At 45.0% G+C, this 13,521-nt stretch overlaps 1 protein-coding gene across 11 annotated transcripts in view; it reads right to left on the reverse strand.

Moving 5' to 3' along the window:
* The window catches only part of SOX5 (SRY-box transcription factor 5), a 649,868-nt gene that overhangs the window by 158,839 nt on the left and 477,508 nt on the right, over positions 1-13,521 (reverse strand). For 9 of the 11 annotated variants that reach the window (XM_075439940.1, XM_075439932.1, XM_075439927.1 and 6 more), the window contains one exon: positions 5,237-5,323. The exons of the other annotated variants lie outside the window; for them this stretch is intronic. In XM_075439940.1, the coding sequence (XP_075296055.1) occupies positions 5,237-5,323 (87 nt within the window). The remainder of the gene's footprint in view (positions 1-5,236; positions 5,324-13,521) is intronic. 11 annotated transcript variants of the gene reach the window in all.

Below are 13,521 nucleotides of genomic sequence, written 5' to 3' on the forward strand. Positions count from 1 at the left end.
ATACTAAGTCGGTTGCAATAAATATTGATTTTATCACAGTCAGAAGCCAACAACCAGACATATCTTACCTCCTTCCCTCATGACTCTCTCACCCTCCTTCTCTCCCCACTCCCAAACACAATACCATCCACAAAAGATAATGCAAAGAGCCCACATCTGACACAAGTTCACAAACATTTTTCAACCATTAATTTGCAAATGCAAAATTCACACAGCTCCTAAGAAAGTGCACAGCTTTCGCACATATCCTGGGGATCTGCACTTTATTAGTCAAAGGTTTAAACCCAGCGTATTCCCCATGAATAATCTCTCTCCCCTTCCCCCCCCTTCCCCCTGTCCACATCTAAATGCAGAATCCCCAGCTTCCTTGCCTTCAGCTACAGATTATGCGATCCAAAGTGTCACTCACTGGATTACTGCACATAACCTGAGCACCACCCGAAGCTTACTTGTCTTCAACTTGTCCAGCATTACTTAAATGGAATTATCCAGCACAATCCATATACTGAATCTGCATAGCCCACTTATCTCAAGATTCTGTGTGTCACCTACCAGATTATCAGTTTTAATCCATACATTGAATCTACATAACATATGTCTTTAATTCATGTGCTCTGATGAGCTATAGTATCGCTGAATGGATTATTTCTCTTTATCCATTATTGGCAGTCGTAACAGCGTTCACTGCACACTCTCTCCTGCCCCATCTTCCACACATACAAGCATGATTAGAGTCTTCGGCAAACACAGCTCTATCACACATCAAACACAGCTTGCTATAATACCTGCACTGATCCTTCACGCAACTCGGAACCCAGTTGCTCGCACAAAACAAACGCGTTATCATGCATTAAAGATTAATATTGGTAGGCTAATCTTGCTTTCAATCACATTTACAAATCAGTAGTTACTCCACCACAGTCTTTGGAGTCACCCAGATTTAAGGGGCTACAACGAAGAGCTGATTTTACCCTAATGACAATCCCTTTCACAGCGAGTGCGGAAAACACTTCACCTAAGTTGTTTAGGAACGAACCTGCACAACAGAGAAGAATTTTCAAACAACAAAAAAAATCAGGTTCAGGCTTGCCCGGTCTTTCTTGAGAGATTCAGGCGCAATCACTGTTAACAATGCCTTCACTTCAACTGAAAACCAACTCGGTAAGATTAGAAGTCAGTTTAGCCTTTTGTTCCACACACCTATTCAAAATTCGCTAAGTGGGGAACATATAAAATATGTATTATTATTTCTTGACAACTCTCGATAAGCGAGAGATGGAAGAGATTAGCAGAAAGACTTTGTGTACACTGGGGAAGTCTTAAAAGGAGTTCTCTCATCAAGGTTAAAGCTGCCTCACTCACATGGGCTCTAGCAAGACCGAGCACCTCATGATACGCCTGCCCACCCGGGGGGCTGGCACCACTCCCCGAAGTCTTCTCAGAGGAGACCCAACACCAGCGAAACAGAAGTTTCGTGTTTGTTTTCTAAGTATGGGGACGGCCACTGACACTAACGAGCGTGGAAATAAACTTCTTATACCTTTTCCCATGAAGGGTCCCCCCCCACACATGCTGCATCTGCTGCAGCTGGTAACGCTGCTTTGGAGGAAAACAACCACTTCCACTCTGCAGCGCGCAGGTACCAGGCAGCTATGCCGAAAGCAGAAAGGGGCTATAAGTTTCCTCCCTGTAGATGATCGGTTTGAGACCTGAAGTTCTCTCTGCTCCACTGAATCCAATAAACTGCATTATCCATTAATAATCCAGAGGCCTTTTGAGCACTGTTCTTGAATATGATGGATATAAGTAAGTTTGAACAGGCTTTAACCAATTCAATATACAGTTTTACACTTATATTGTAAAATATTTCAGTTTATTGGCATGTTTTGTGGGTTTTATTAGACTGACTTGTTTTCAACAGAATAAGAATTCCACAGATTTCAAAACAGAATTTAAGAAATCTCCAGAGCCAAACTTGTACTATTTAGTCCCAGACCACCTCTCTAAACAAACAGAGGCATTTCAGTTAGAATTTCTACAGGCATGAAAGGTTCTAGATTTTGCCCCATTTTAAGTTTAAGAGTATTCCCTCACAGTACCTTTCAGTCAAGCCCCAGAAAAAAATATTACATTCCCTTTTCCATTAGTAACCGGATATATATAGATCCTTCTAACTGTGATCTTGAAGTTTGCAGCTAAGACCTCTGCAGATACTCGGTGATGGTTCTCCCATTTTACAGGCGTGCAGACGAAGTAGGGGGGGGGGCTTAAAGTAGCTGCCGAAAGTAACAAAGCAAGTAAGAGGAACAAATATATTTTGAATACAAAACGTGCGAGGCTGGTGACTTCCAGTTATTCACGGTCTCTCCTATCTTTAATAAAAAATTAACTGCTTTCTAAATTAAAAGAAATAACACTAATAGAAAATAAAGTCTTCTGCTTCATTTCCCTTTCTTTTCATCTCTCCCAGAGAATAAAACTCAATGGCAATAACACAGACTCGGGCATTAACAATATGTAGCCTAGTGCTGAGACTTTAGCACATGACGTACTAAAACTCCCCCAGATCTAATGAAAAACACAATGAAATTTTGAACAGTTAAATGGAAAAAACTATTCAGTGCATAAGACAGTTGGGCAGTACAGCTTCTAGTGCTGTCTGCATTCCAGGGTGTATTAATAATAAGACACTACTTGTGCAGGGTTTCCAAATATCACTAATAGAGAAATGAAGGGGGGGGGGGGGGGGGAAAAGCAGCTGCCAAGCCAAATACAGGCAGAAGTTAATTAAAAAATCACAACTGGAAAACTTAAAAATTCTATGTTCCTATATTTAGGACAGAACCATTTTCTAGCGTAATATATGGGTGTTTGCACACGCATATGTGAGTCTAGCACAGCTCAACTTGCACACCTTTCATGCTGCCTCACTAAATACAGCTGCAATACAGCTGAGCCATTGTTTGTTGGCCGCTCATGGCTGGCGGTGCCATGAAAACCGCATTCCTGGGCACTAAATAATCAGCCTGCCTGACCCCCCAAGAACCTGTAAGTCAAATACATTTACCCCCAGAGGGCAATGCTCTATTGTATCCTCCCTCCTTTCTAGCCACCTAGGAACAATGGACAATAATTGCAACTGTCACGGCAGTCAGTAGGAAAAATAAACCAGTGCCTGTTTTCACAGCTTACTGCCAAACCTGATCCAAACACCTAATAACCATGCCCCCAACCATAGAACCACGGTTGTGCTAAAAAGCTTCAGATGTGAGGCTTTTGAACACAGCTACAGAACAATATCTTGACTTGTGTTCAAAATACGAAGCTAAAAAACAAAAATTAAAGCAAAGCAAACTCTTCTTTGAGGTTGTGCTGTTGCTCCCCATCCTCCCCCCAGGCAAGACTGAAAGGACCGCTGAATTTCTTTCGTGCTTGCATATAGCCGCTGCTGCCGCTTTCAAGTTTAGCTTGTGAAAGGGAAAGCGAGGAAAGGAGAAAAAAGATTGCCCTCAAACAGAACAAGATCATAAGGACTGGGACCAGACCGCCTTCTCAGCGCACAGCACTTCTCGGAGCAGCATTCCCCAGTCCAAAGGCAGAGGAAAATCGCTGGGAGTCCTTCTAAAGGCTCCAGCAAATCAAGAGTTAAAGAGGCTCCAGGCAACATGCAAAAACTGCTCAAATACACACCCAGAAGTGGATCTGAAAGCCGCCTGTGTACTTTGGGCCTGAAACATCTTAAAGATTCATCTGTTCATGGCAGATGATGATGTTACTTTAAAACAACATGCTTTTAAAAACCAGAACTCGCAGGTAAGCCCAGCGGCTACCCCACCTCTTGACGACCTGTTGCTTTATGCGCATGGACAAAACGTGCTCAGCAGGAATAAAGAACCCAGGGTTTGGTCCTCTGTTATAATAATAATATCTCAGCCTATTTGGGGCTGAAGCACTGTATTCTGTTTTAAAGTTATTCTACGTATGCACTGAACATATATTTCTGAATTACGGCCTCTTAGGGAGAAGCTAGGGGAAGCAAGTGGCATACTTTCCTACTTGTGTAAGTCAGTGGACTAGCACAAACTAATGCCGGCGGCTTACTGGTGACAAGCTGGAAGGTACATATAATAAAAATAACACTATCTTTGCACATGTACCAATACATTAACCTCCGAGAGCACGTCACGTTGTATTCTTTACTGAACACTGCCCACCTTTTGCGCAGAAGGTCCTTAAACCTGCCAGGCACGACGTTTGGGTGCCTGCCCGAATGAGGATCTCAGTATCGGGGACAACATTAGTGAGCAAACAAACCAAAAACAATAGAGAGAAATGAAATCTAGTTTAGAAACATAAAAGAAGGGTTCAATTTTAATCTCATTCTACTTTCACATTTCCAAAACAACAGTGGCTTGGATTTTGCTACTCCAGATGTACACCGATATAAACAGGAGAAGAATTGGAGTCACTGTTTCTTTTCAGAGTGATAATGGCTGCTCTACAAAGCTAAAATTTTTGACACGCGTGTATTTTGAGTTGGTTCCTCATTGCAAGCACTGGAAGAATAACCATAAAAATATTAAACTACATGAAAACAAACAACTACAGGTTCCCTAAAATGACGTCACATATATAAAATGGGGAAATATCTTGGCAAAGCAGAAGCTACTGCTGCTGGAGAGTGGTCAAATTTTGTCATTTTCCTTCTGGAGTATGGCTTTAAAAGAACACGCTTTAGCGCACAGATGTTGTACACTGTCTTTGAAAATCTGCACTGGCTAATTTCGGTACCTAGAGGTATCATTACACAAACTTTGCTCTCTTTTTTTTTTTTTTTCCTACACGCAGAAAAGTCAAAAAAACCCCACATCATCAAAATCTGTCCAAAAATTAACCAGGACTTCTGATCACCCTCAGATTTCAGAAGCTGAGCTGTGCTGTACTCTGATACCACATAAGCTTGTGTTTGATATGTGATTTGACTTTTTCCACCCCAACTCAGCTAGAGGACGTGTCTCCTTATAACACAAAATGATACATGCAACAAAAGCTTTATGGAAGTTCGTTCACTTAGGGCGATTTATATCAATCACAGATGGGGAGCATACAGTTCATTTAATCCCCAGATTATAATGTTTCAAGGGAAGGGGAAGAGGAGCAAACGAACAAAGTTCGATAAAGTCAGCAATACCTGTATACTCATTCTCAATTTGCTTTAGCACAGAAACAGCGTTACCTTTTATTTCTCCAAAGTTCCCTGATCCCATGGCAAGAAGCTTGTCTTTCCAGTCCTTTGATAGTAGCTTTTCAATACTGGGAGTTTCTGAGTGAAGGGGGGGAAAAAAAATGTAAGCAAATCAACATGACCGTCTCCACAATAGAACTCATTAAAAGTCTATCTGCTAAAAATAAGGCCAACCCTGTTCTGGGCCCCAGTTCGTAATGACTTCATCAACAAACTGATAAGGGGGGAGGGGGGAGAGGGAAAAAGAAAAAAAAAAAAAAAGATTGTGCTTTGTCACCTGCTGTTTCAAAACCATTAGCTTTTTCCTCTGGTGGAACAAAGCCCCGGTAATTCTGTATGACAATGGGCGCATATAAACCTGCAGCTCATTGTTTTTCAATTTGGTGAACAAGTTGCTGCCTATAATGGATGCCTGTCAATTTCTGGGTGTTAGTCTGCAGTCAAAAAATAATTATGTTGATAAAATGCAGAGTAAAGAGAGAGAGAGAGAGGGAAAGAGAGAGAGAGAAGCAAAGAATTAGCTCCTAAATCTGCTACATGTAATTATATCCCTCTGAGTGTTTACAATTACATCCACTTTATAATGTGTGTTTAAACATGGTGTGGTGGTAAGCATACTGTGGAAAGATTTTCCAGTAACACACACACTACAAATAATAATAAAAAGTTGGGTATGAAAAAAGCTTTAAAAGATTGCAAAATCCAGAGGGAGAAAAGGCATCGCTTAGAATGGAAACCCATTATTTGCTCATTTCAGATTCTATCGCTTCCTTTAAAAAATAAAATAAAATAAAACGCATTCGTTCAGTATTTCCAGGAGAAACGCGGCGAGGGTGTGGATGGGTCTGATATTTATGTCTGTAACTCTCGCGTCCTGACCTCTTTTTGTGTAGCGTTTTAATGCATAAGTAAATATAAATGCTAATAAAATTCCGAGAGCATTAAACTCCATTCCAAACAATGTAATTGTATATTCTTGTCAGCATTTAGATGGGTACACAATTACAATAGCTTTCAATCCCACGATTAGCACCGCATTCAGTTCGGGAATGGAGTGTACTAAAAGATAAGTGTCCCAGTATGCTCCATCTAAATAACAATACCCGCACTTATTATCTGGATCTAAGACATATACCGCCATTCTCCACAGCCCTGTTTATGTCTATTTGTATTGGTTCAGGCGTTTGTTTACCCCCTGCCAGGAGCATAAAGGGAGCACACGTTAACTTAGCAAAGGGACCGTCTGGCCTAGAGACCATACAATTATTAGCAACTGGTTAATTCTCCCCGCGCTAAAACCCATTACGAGCAACCTTCATTATCTCTCGCTCGGCTCCCTCCGCCTCCTTCCCCGCAGCCCCGACCCGGCGCCCGGGGACACCCCGCTCCCCGCCCCCGGGGGGGGGGGGGTCACGCCCGGCCCGGAGCCCCCGGCAGCAGCGGAGGGGACTCCTTCCCCGCGCCCGCTGGTCCCCCGCGGCACCGGCGCGCTGCCCGGCCTCGGGCTCGCGGGATAGCCCCGCGTTGGAGCTTTCTATCGGAAACCCCAAGACCGGGCGTTACGCCCTCACGGAGCGGGCGGGAGCAGCCATCAGCCCCGGGGCTGAGGCGGCGCAGGCCCCTCGGAAGTCTGCCGCTCCCCCGGCCCTACCGGGACAGGGCAAGCGAACACCGCCGCTCGCTTGGTGTTTTTTTGTTTTGTTTTGGTGGTGTTTTTACTTTGCCCCGCGCTTTTCAAAAACCGCTCCCGCCCGAGCAGCGCGGAGGCAGGCCGGCGCGAAGGCGGGTTTCGCGGCAGCGGGGGCCGCCGGTCCCCGACAGCTACCGACCCCTCGCCACGCAGGAACGCGGCCCCCGAGAGCCGCTGCGGGCTGACACCAGGCCCCGCAGCCTGCGGGCACCGAGAGCGGCCCGCCTGACTCTGAGCTCCACTGCCGGCAAAGCCCACGGCAGAGCTCTTCCCCCCGCGATCAAAACACCGCGGCGGCGCCGAACCCCCCGCCTCAGAGCAACGGCAGCCGCCGCCCGGGGCTCCCCGCCCGCGGGGCCCGGCCCGGCTCGGGGAGCGGCGGCGGGACGGGACCCGGCAACGGAACCGCTGCGAGGACGGGGCGGATCTCGGCCGCGAGTCACGGCCAGGGGCGGGAGAGGCCAAATGGCACAGTCCCAACGGTAACGACGCGTCCGCTCGTCGATGCGGGCAGATGAGTGATGTGAGAATTTAACACGGTTATAAAGCCCCTCAGCAGTCCTGGTGGCATCAAATAGATTGATCTAATCAGCGTTTCCCCTGTTGAAATACTGTACGGTAACTATTTAAAGTAACATCATATAGCTTTTTTTTTTCCCCTTTAAAAACCCTATGTAATCATATTTAATTGATGTGCTAACTTCGTTTCAAACCTCCCCTGACTCGAACCGCAGTCTTTACGCAAGGCACTTCAACGGGATTTTGATACAGAATCAGCAAATAATTGTCCTTCTGCTAATACTGAAAAAGAGCTTTAATTCTGAAAGACAATAGCTTCCCCGCCCCTGTAGCTTTATAGAGCTTAAGAGCTGTATTAAATTACCGCCAGTTTAATTCTATTACATACCGCGTTAACATATTGCACTTACATCAAACACACTATTCATGCATCCAACCTATCACATTTCAGTAACTGCTTGTGAAATACATTATGCTCCAGATCCTGGAAACAAACATTTCTTATGTCATTTATGCACCCCATTAAAAAAAGATTTGAAATTTACACATCTTAAATAAAAATAACTGTTTAAAAGGTTACAACTGTAGAGCTTTCATGAATTATACATAAACAAAGTCATCTTTTGTTCAGGTCTTTTTTTAGACTTCATTGGGAAGATGATGCTCTCAAATTAAGAACAGAAATCAACACTGTATCTTCTTTGCCAAGCACTCGTTCTCTGGATTTACTGGAAAGTCAGTAAAACTTTTAAGGCTTGTCCATATAACGCACAGCTTGACATCGGGAAAGGTGGCCTGCACGCAGCAACTGCCGTTCCCGATCCCTACTCCAACATGTACTCTCCCTCTTGGACTCACCAGAGCAATGCTGCTACGTTCACAACCTGAACTATATTGTGACAGATTTTGGCTCTGCTTCAGGGCAACTATGTACCATGACAATCTATATTAGCATTTCCAAAAAGCTCCACACACAGTGCGCTCTGCCATTCCGAGTATCATGACTCTTCAGAACATCTCCTAATTCCACCTTCGAGAGGAATCCAGGATTAGCCCCACTTCTCCCGAGCCCCACCTGAGCTGAGAAGACCCCCCACTACCTATCTGCAGCATGCAGTACAACGGTTCCAAGTCTATCCACAGCACAGTATGAACACATCTACAAGAGAGTTGTTCATGGGTTGTTTGTGAACAGTAATTCCTTCATATTTGGGAAACATTCTCCTTGTTCCAGACACACTAGGAAAAGCGTTCAGTGCTGTTATAGAGGAGGATTACAGGTAGGGCACCAAAAAGAGCAAGCAAGATAGAAAGAACAACAGGAATCACTAAGTAAATGTTGGTGAAGAAGAGTTAATATTTAAAAAATAATATATACATACTATTTGTTAATATATAAATACTGAATTAATAGAGACACAAATTAATCCACAAAAACGATTTCTGCTGTCTCTATTCAGGACATTCACCAGTCACTAGCTCTTTCTAGAGATATTTACGGCGCATTTTGATTTTCCTGTTTCACCCTTGCCTCCGCTGCTTGCGTATGGTTCCTCGCATTGGTGCGCATGTCAACACCCAGCGGTGAGCAGCCCTCCGACTGTGCCAGCCACCGTGGCAGCAGCACACGGGCCCCTCGGTGCCCCGCACCCTCCCTCCCTCCCTCCCGTGCCAAGCACCACCGAGGCGGACTCCCTCATCTACAACAACGAGACCCGGAGACTGATGCCAGCAGCCAGCAATTCTCAGGCAGGCCTTCAGCGCACAATATGAAACCACTTTCTCAGCGGTGTAGCAGTCCCACGTTGACTGCTCCCGTTTCCACGTACGGATGCATGTGTGCATCCATACCTGTCGGGCACACACACACGCACGCGCACACATGCTGAACTGCTCTGACAGCACTAGAGAGCAAAGCATCTAAACAAATCAACATACAATCCCTTCTTGATCTAACTTCTTGTAAGCTAACAACCACACCGCTGTCCCTCTACTTCTGTATTTGATGTTTAAATATCGCTTCATTGACTTATTTGCTTAAAAGATGTAAAAGTTTTCACACTGAGAAAGGAGCGGTTCGTTTCCAGGAAGCGGCCAAGGCTGCAGAGCCGTAGTAAGAGGCACCATTTTTAGCACTGTCTGCCAGACTTCTATTTAATTCAGTCAGCTTCCAGAAGTTGTGTTATTATTTTTTCAGGCATTGTAACTCCCCTTCGGGAGTGACCTCATCCTACTCTCCGCGCAGATGCACATGTACCTGAACCCGCCTCGGCTGTCTGCCAGACACGCAGTCCCACAGCGCAGCATTCCCTGCAGGCCTAACCTCTCCGGTCACTCTTTTCAATCCATGCTCCAGGGTCACAGTCCTAGAAATCCACTTACAAAAGCTTAGAATGGTCTTCACTGCCAAATCTCTTCCTATTACCTCTTTCTGCTCCTGCTGATTATTTACTAAAAGCAAACTTTGGTCTCATGCAGCTGCCTGCTTCCAGAGAAGGACTGCAATTCCAACGCGCTGTAACAAGGTGCAGGACGGGGGGCCTCCACATTGAGGCACTTCCAGAAGAGCCGTATTTGAAGAGGAAGGGGGAGAGCAAAGCTCTGATGTTATAAACAAGAGAGAACTACAATGAAATGGAAGTGGGCTGGTGTAGCTTGACCTCAAGTTACAAGAATACGAATCCCAGAGCCTCCCACTTGCATGGTGTCTGGGTGCCCGAGCATGGGTGCTCTTTCAAGGAGATGCCCAAAGTGCTCCCTCCTCCATAACTACTGCAAACAGCTCTTGTCCTGGGATGAAAGAGAAAGACTCCTTAGAACAAAGTAAAAGACAGACGTATGGCCTCAGCAAGGATGATGACATGAAGTGTAGCAGAGTGGAGAGAAGCCAGGAGTTGCTCAGTACCCAGCCACACCACCAGATATTTCCTGCCAACACATGTCATTCCTAGAGGAAGGAGTATTTGGTCGGCACAAATGATCATGAATAAACTTTTGCATTGGCTGATACACCTTCCACTCCTGGCAAGTGCCTGCCTTCATATTATGAAAGAGCTGGCAAATACCCTCCATCCATTATTCACCCTTTTCTTCTGCTCCAGTCATAAATACGTTACACCTGTTGGCCACGGTTCCACTCACCGTTTCTACAGCCCTCACCTACCGACGCACCACCCTACGGCACTCTGTTCTCCGTCCGTGCACCACAACAAACCCTTTCTGGTTTAAAGCAGGAAACAAGATTAAGCGTAGATTTTCACTCTCCCTTTAAAAGAGTAGACGAGCACGTATACAGACAGAAGAAATTTCTCTTTTTATGCACCCATTTTTTATTACAAAGGTCTCACCTATACAAAGTCAGAAACAATTTTCACAGCAAAGAAAATAAAGCAACTATTATGAAGAAACGGTTGGTATCAGCAGGTTACATAGACACACAGCATCTGCATACACATATGGTTCTCCATCAACAGAATCATGCTTTTAGGGAACTACTTGCAGCTAGGCAAGACGCTATGAATCACGAGTAGGCACAACACAGAATGTATTTAAATTTGGAAATCAAAGACCACACAACATATACCCTTCTCTTGCCTTCCAGGAAGTACTGAAATTTTCCACCAGTCTAAAAGCATTTTAAACTTTGGAGAAGGCACTAGGAAACGCCTCTATAAATTTAAATATTGTTCAAATGTAGGACATGGTTGCTCAGGTGTGATAAGCAAAAATGTGGTGCAAAGTACAATACTACCTGGGGCTTCTCTGACTGGACAGAAAGTAGCATGCTGTTTGGTTCTTTGGTTGTTGGGTTTTTTTTTTTTTAATACACAAAATGTTTTTTGGTCTTTGGGCACAAACTCACAGGGCCGAAGGAAATAGTCAAGTTTCAATGAGATATTAGGAAGCTATGGTGCTCTAGCCAGCACATCATAGTATGACCACTCTTACTATACCACTCCATCACAACCACTGTGCAGAAAACAGCTGGGCTACTATGTATGTCCATGGGCGGCTTCCAAACCTACTAAAAAGCTCTCTTCTCTGGCAGGAATTACCAGCCTTCCTGCTCGTGGAATCTCCAGTCCCACCCCAGCCACATGTTAGCTCCCATAGCATTTTATTTCAGAGGACAAAATCAACTTCTGTAAGCACAGATGACTGTAGTTGCCTGTGGTGCACAGTGACACCAGATTACCATAGTATTCTTGTCGGACATAGTTGCATGATGGTGTGTACGCTTAATAATACAACAGTTGTTTTCAAGTTGCTGGTTCTCTTTTGCTATACCCATCATGCTACATTAATGAAGTATACACTATATGAATGATAAGACATTCTTACTGTGATTTCTGGCACAAGAGTACTGCTTCTTGTGCTAAAAAAAAAATAATTCATACAGCCAGAAAAGGTCCCATAGCACAATAAAAAATTATTCAGGATTTTTAGATCAAAATCAGTAATCTATGAATGCCACTAAAATCATGATTCTACTCTCTCTACAAATATACAAACACTTATTTTTGCAACTGCTTACCAACGCATACTGCCAGTCTTACAAGAAAGCCACCTAAAAACACAAGGGCGTTTATTAGGAAGGAAGGTCAGAGTAGTCTTCAGATACACTATACTACCAGTTGTTGAACTAATTATCCCTTAGGATGTAAGCGAGGAGCCAGCAAACCACAGCACAAGGCAAGAACACACAGCTAAGCAGGATGGGGGCGGGGGGGGTGGGCACGGGGACTTCTTAAGCCGGGTTTGCAGCCAAAACCAGCATCTCATTCAACTACACCCTCAGGAACAGTCAGGCTATTGTCTGAATTTTTTACAGTTTCCATCACCTGAACGCACTGGCAGTTGCACCGTTAGCTGTGTACTTTCCAGGCTGTCTTGTTTCAACAAATGGTCACCTACTCCAGGGGCAGAGTCACACTCCAGACATGACATGTACAATGCAAAGAAATCAAGCCTGGCATGTAATACCTTCTGCCAGTCCTTCAGTCTCCCAGCAGCAGAGTCTGTGTTTGTTTTGGGGTTACACGGGCAACAGTCAAGATCTTCTCAGCTTCCATCCCCGTTATGGGTATACGGCTTCGGGACAGAGTCTGCTTTGAGAACATGAAAAAAACGGGTATTTCTAAAAGTCTATCTGTCATACACTCTTCCGGACTGACAATGTCTACATCAATAAAATGTCCACGAAGCCCTTCTGAGGCCTACATTCTCGACAAAACCACCTCTTTCACGAATGCAGAGTTGAGGCCGGGAACAAGCCTGCAGCCTCGCTCTCACCTCAGAACAGGGAATTTCAGCTCAATCTCCGTTATCTCCAGCACGCCAACTTGTGGAGCACATACTTCACTGCCTTACACACCGTGGTGACAGCAGACCCCATCACGGCTACTAAGTGTACGCTGACTACCTTCTAAACAGTCACAATCTAGGGTTGGAAGCTGCTATACAATATCTGCCACTTGCTCCACTGCTGTGGGGGTGGCATTCATGTTTGTGTGCCCAGGCATCTGGACAGCGGCGTGCTCCACAAACACCTCCATGAACCTGGCCTTCCACATCCAGCCTGGAGCCGCTGCTGCTTGCCTCACATCGGCACGGAGATGGGGCTGTGTTACTTGCAGGATACCCCCAAAACCACTACAGCTTAATTATTCTGAAGAAACACTGGAACAGTGTAGTTCGTACTCACTGCTCAGTGACCCTCCGTCTAAATCCTTGTCCTTGCAGCTACATAGTAGGATGTGGCCTGTCCTAGCAGCAGACAATTGATTCCATCTGCCTTTCCCGTTCTGCAGAAGAGCAGCTCTGTCCGCCAGAGAAGGGCACACAGAGGCACTGTGAATGGCACTGGATGCCATGCACCGGACAATGTATCTTTTGTCACTGAAATTCTTTGGGACTCAGTGCTTTCCATTCCCAAAGGCATTCAGGAGCATAAATCTCCTTCTGGAAAGGAATTAGGCTCCTGACTGCCTCTGGAGATCCAGGCCAGTGAGTTGGCCGAAAGCGCCGATCGTGAACGCATTCTGCCAAAGGCGGCATTTCACTGGCA

The sequence above is a fragment of the Opisthocomus hoazin genome, chromosome 1 (assembly GCF_030867145.1).
Source record: "Opisthocomus hoazin isolate bOpiHoa1 chromosome 1, bOpiHoa1.hap1, whole genome shotgun sequence".
Classification (NCBI taxonomy): Eukaryota; Metazoa; Chordata; class Aves; order Opisthocomiformes; family Opisthocomidae; genus Opisthocomus; species Opisthocomus hoazin.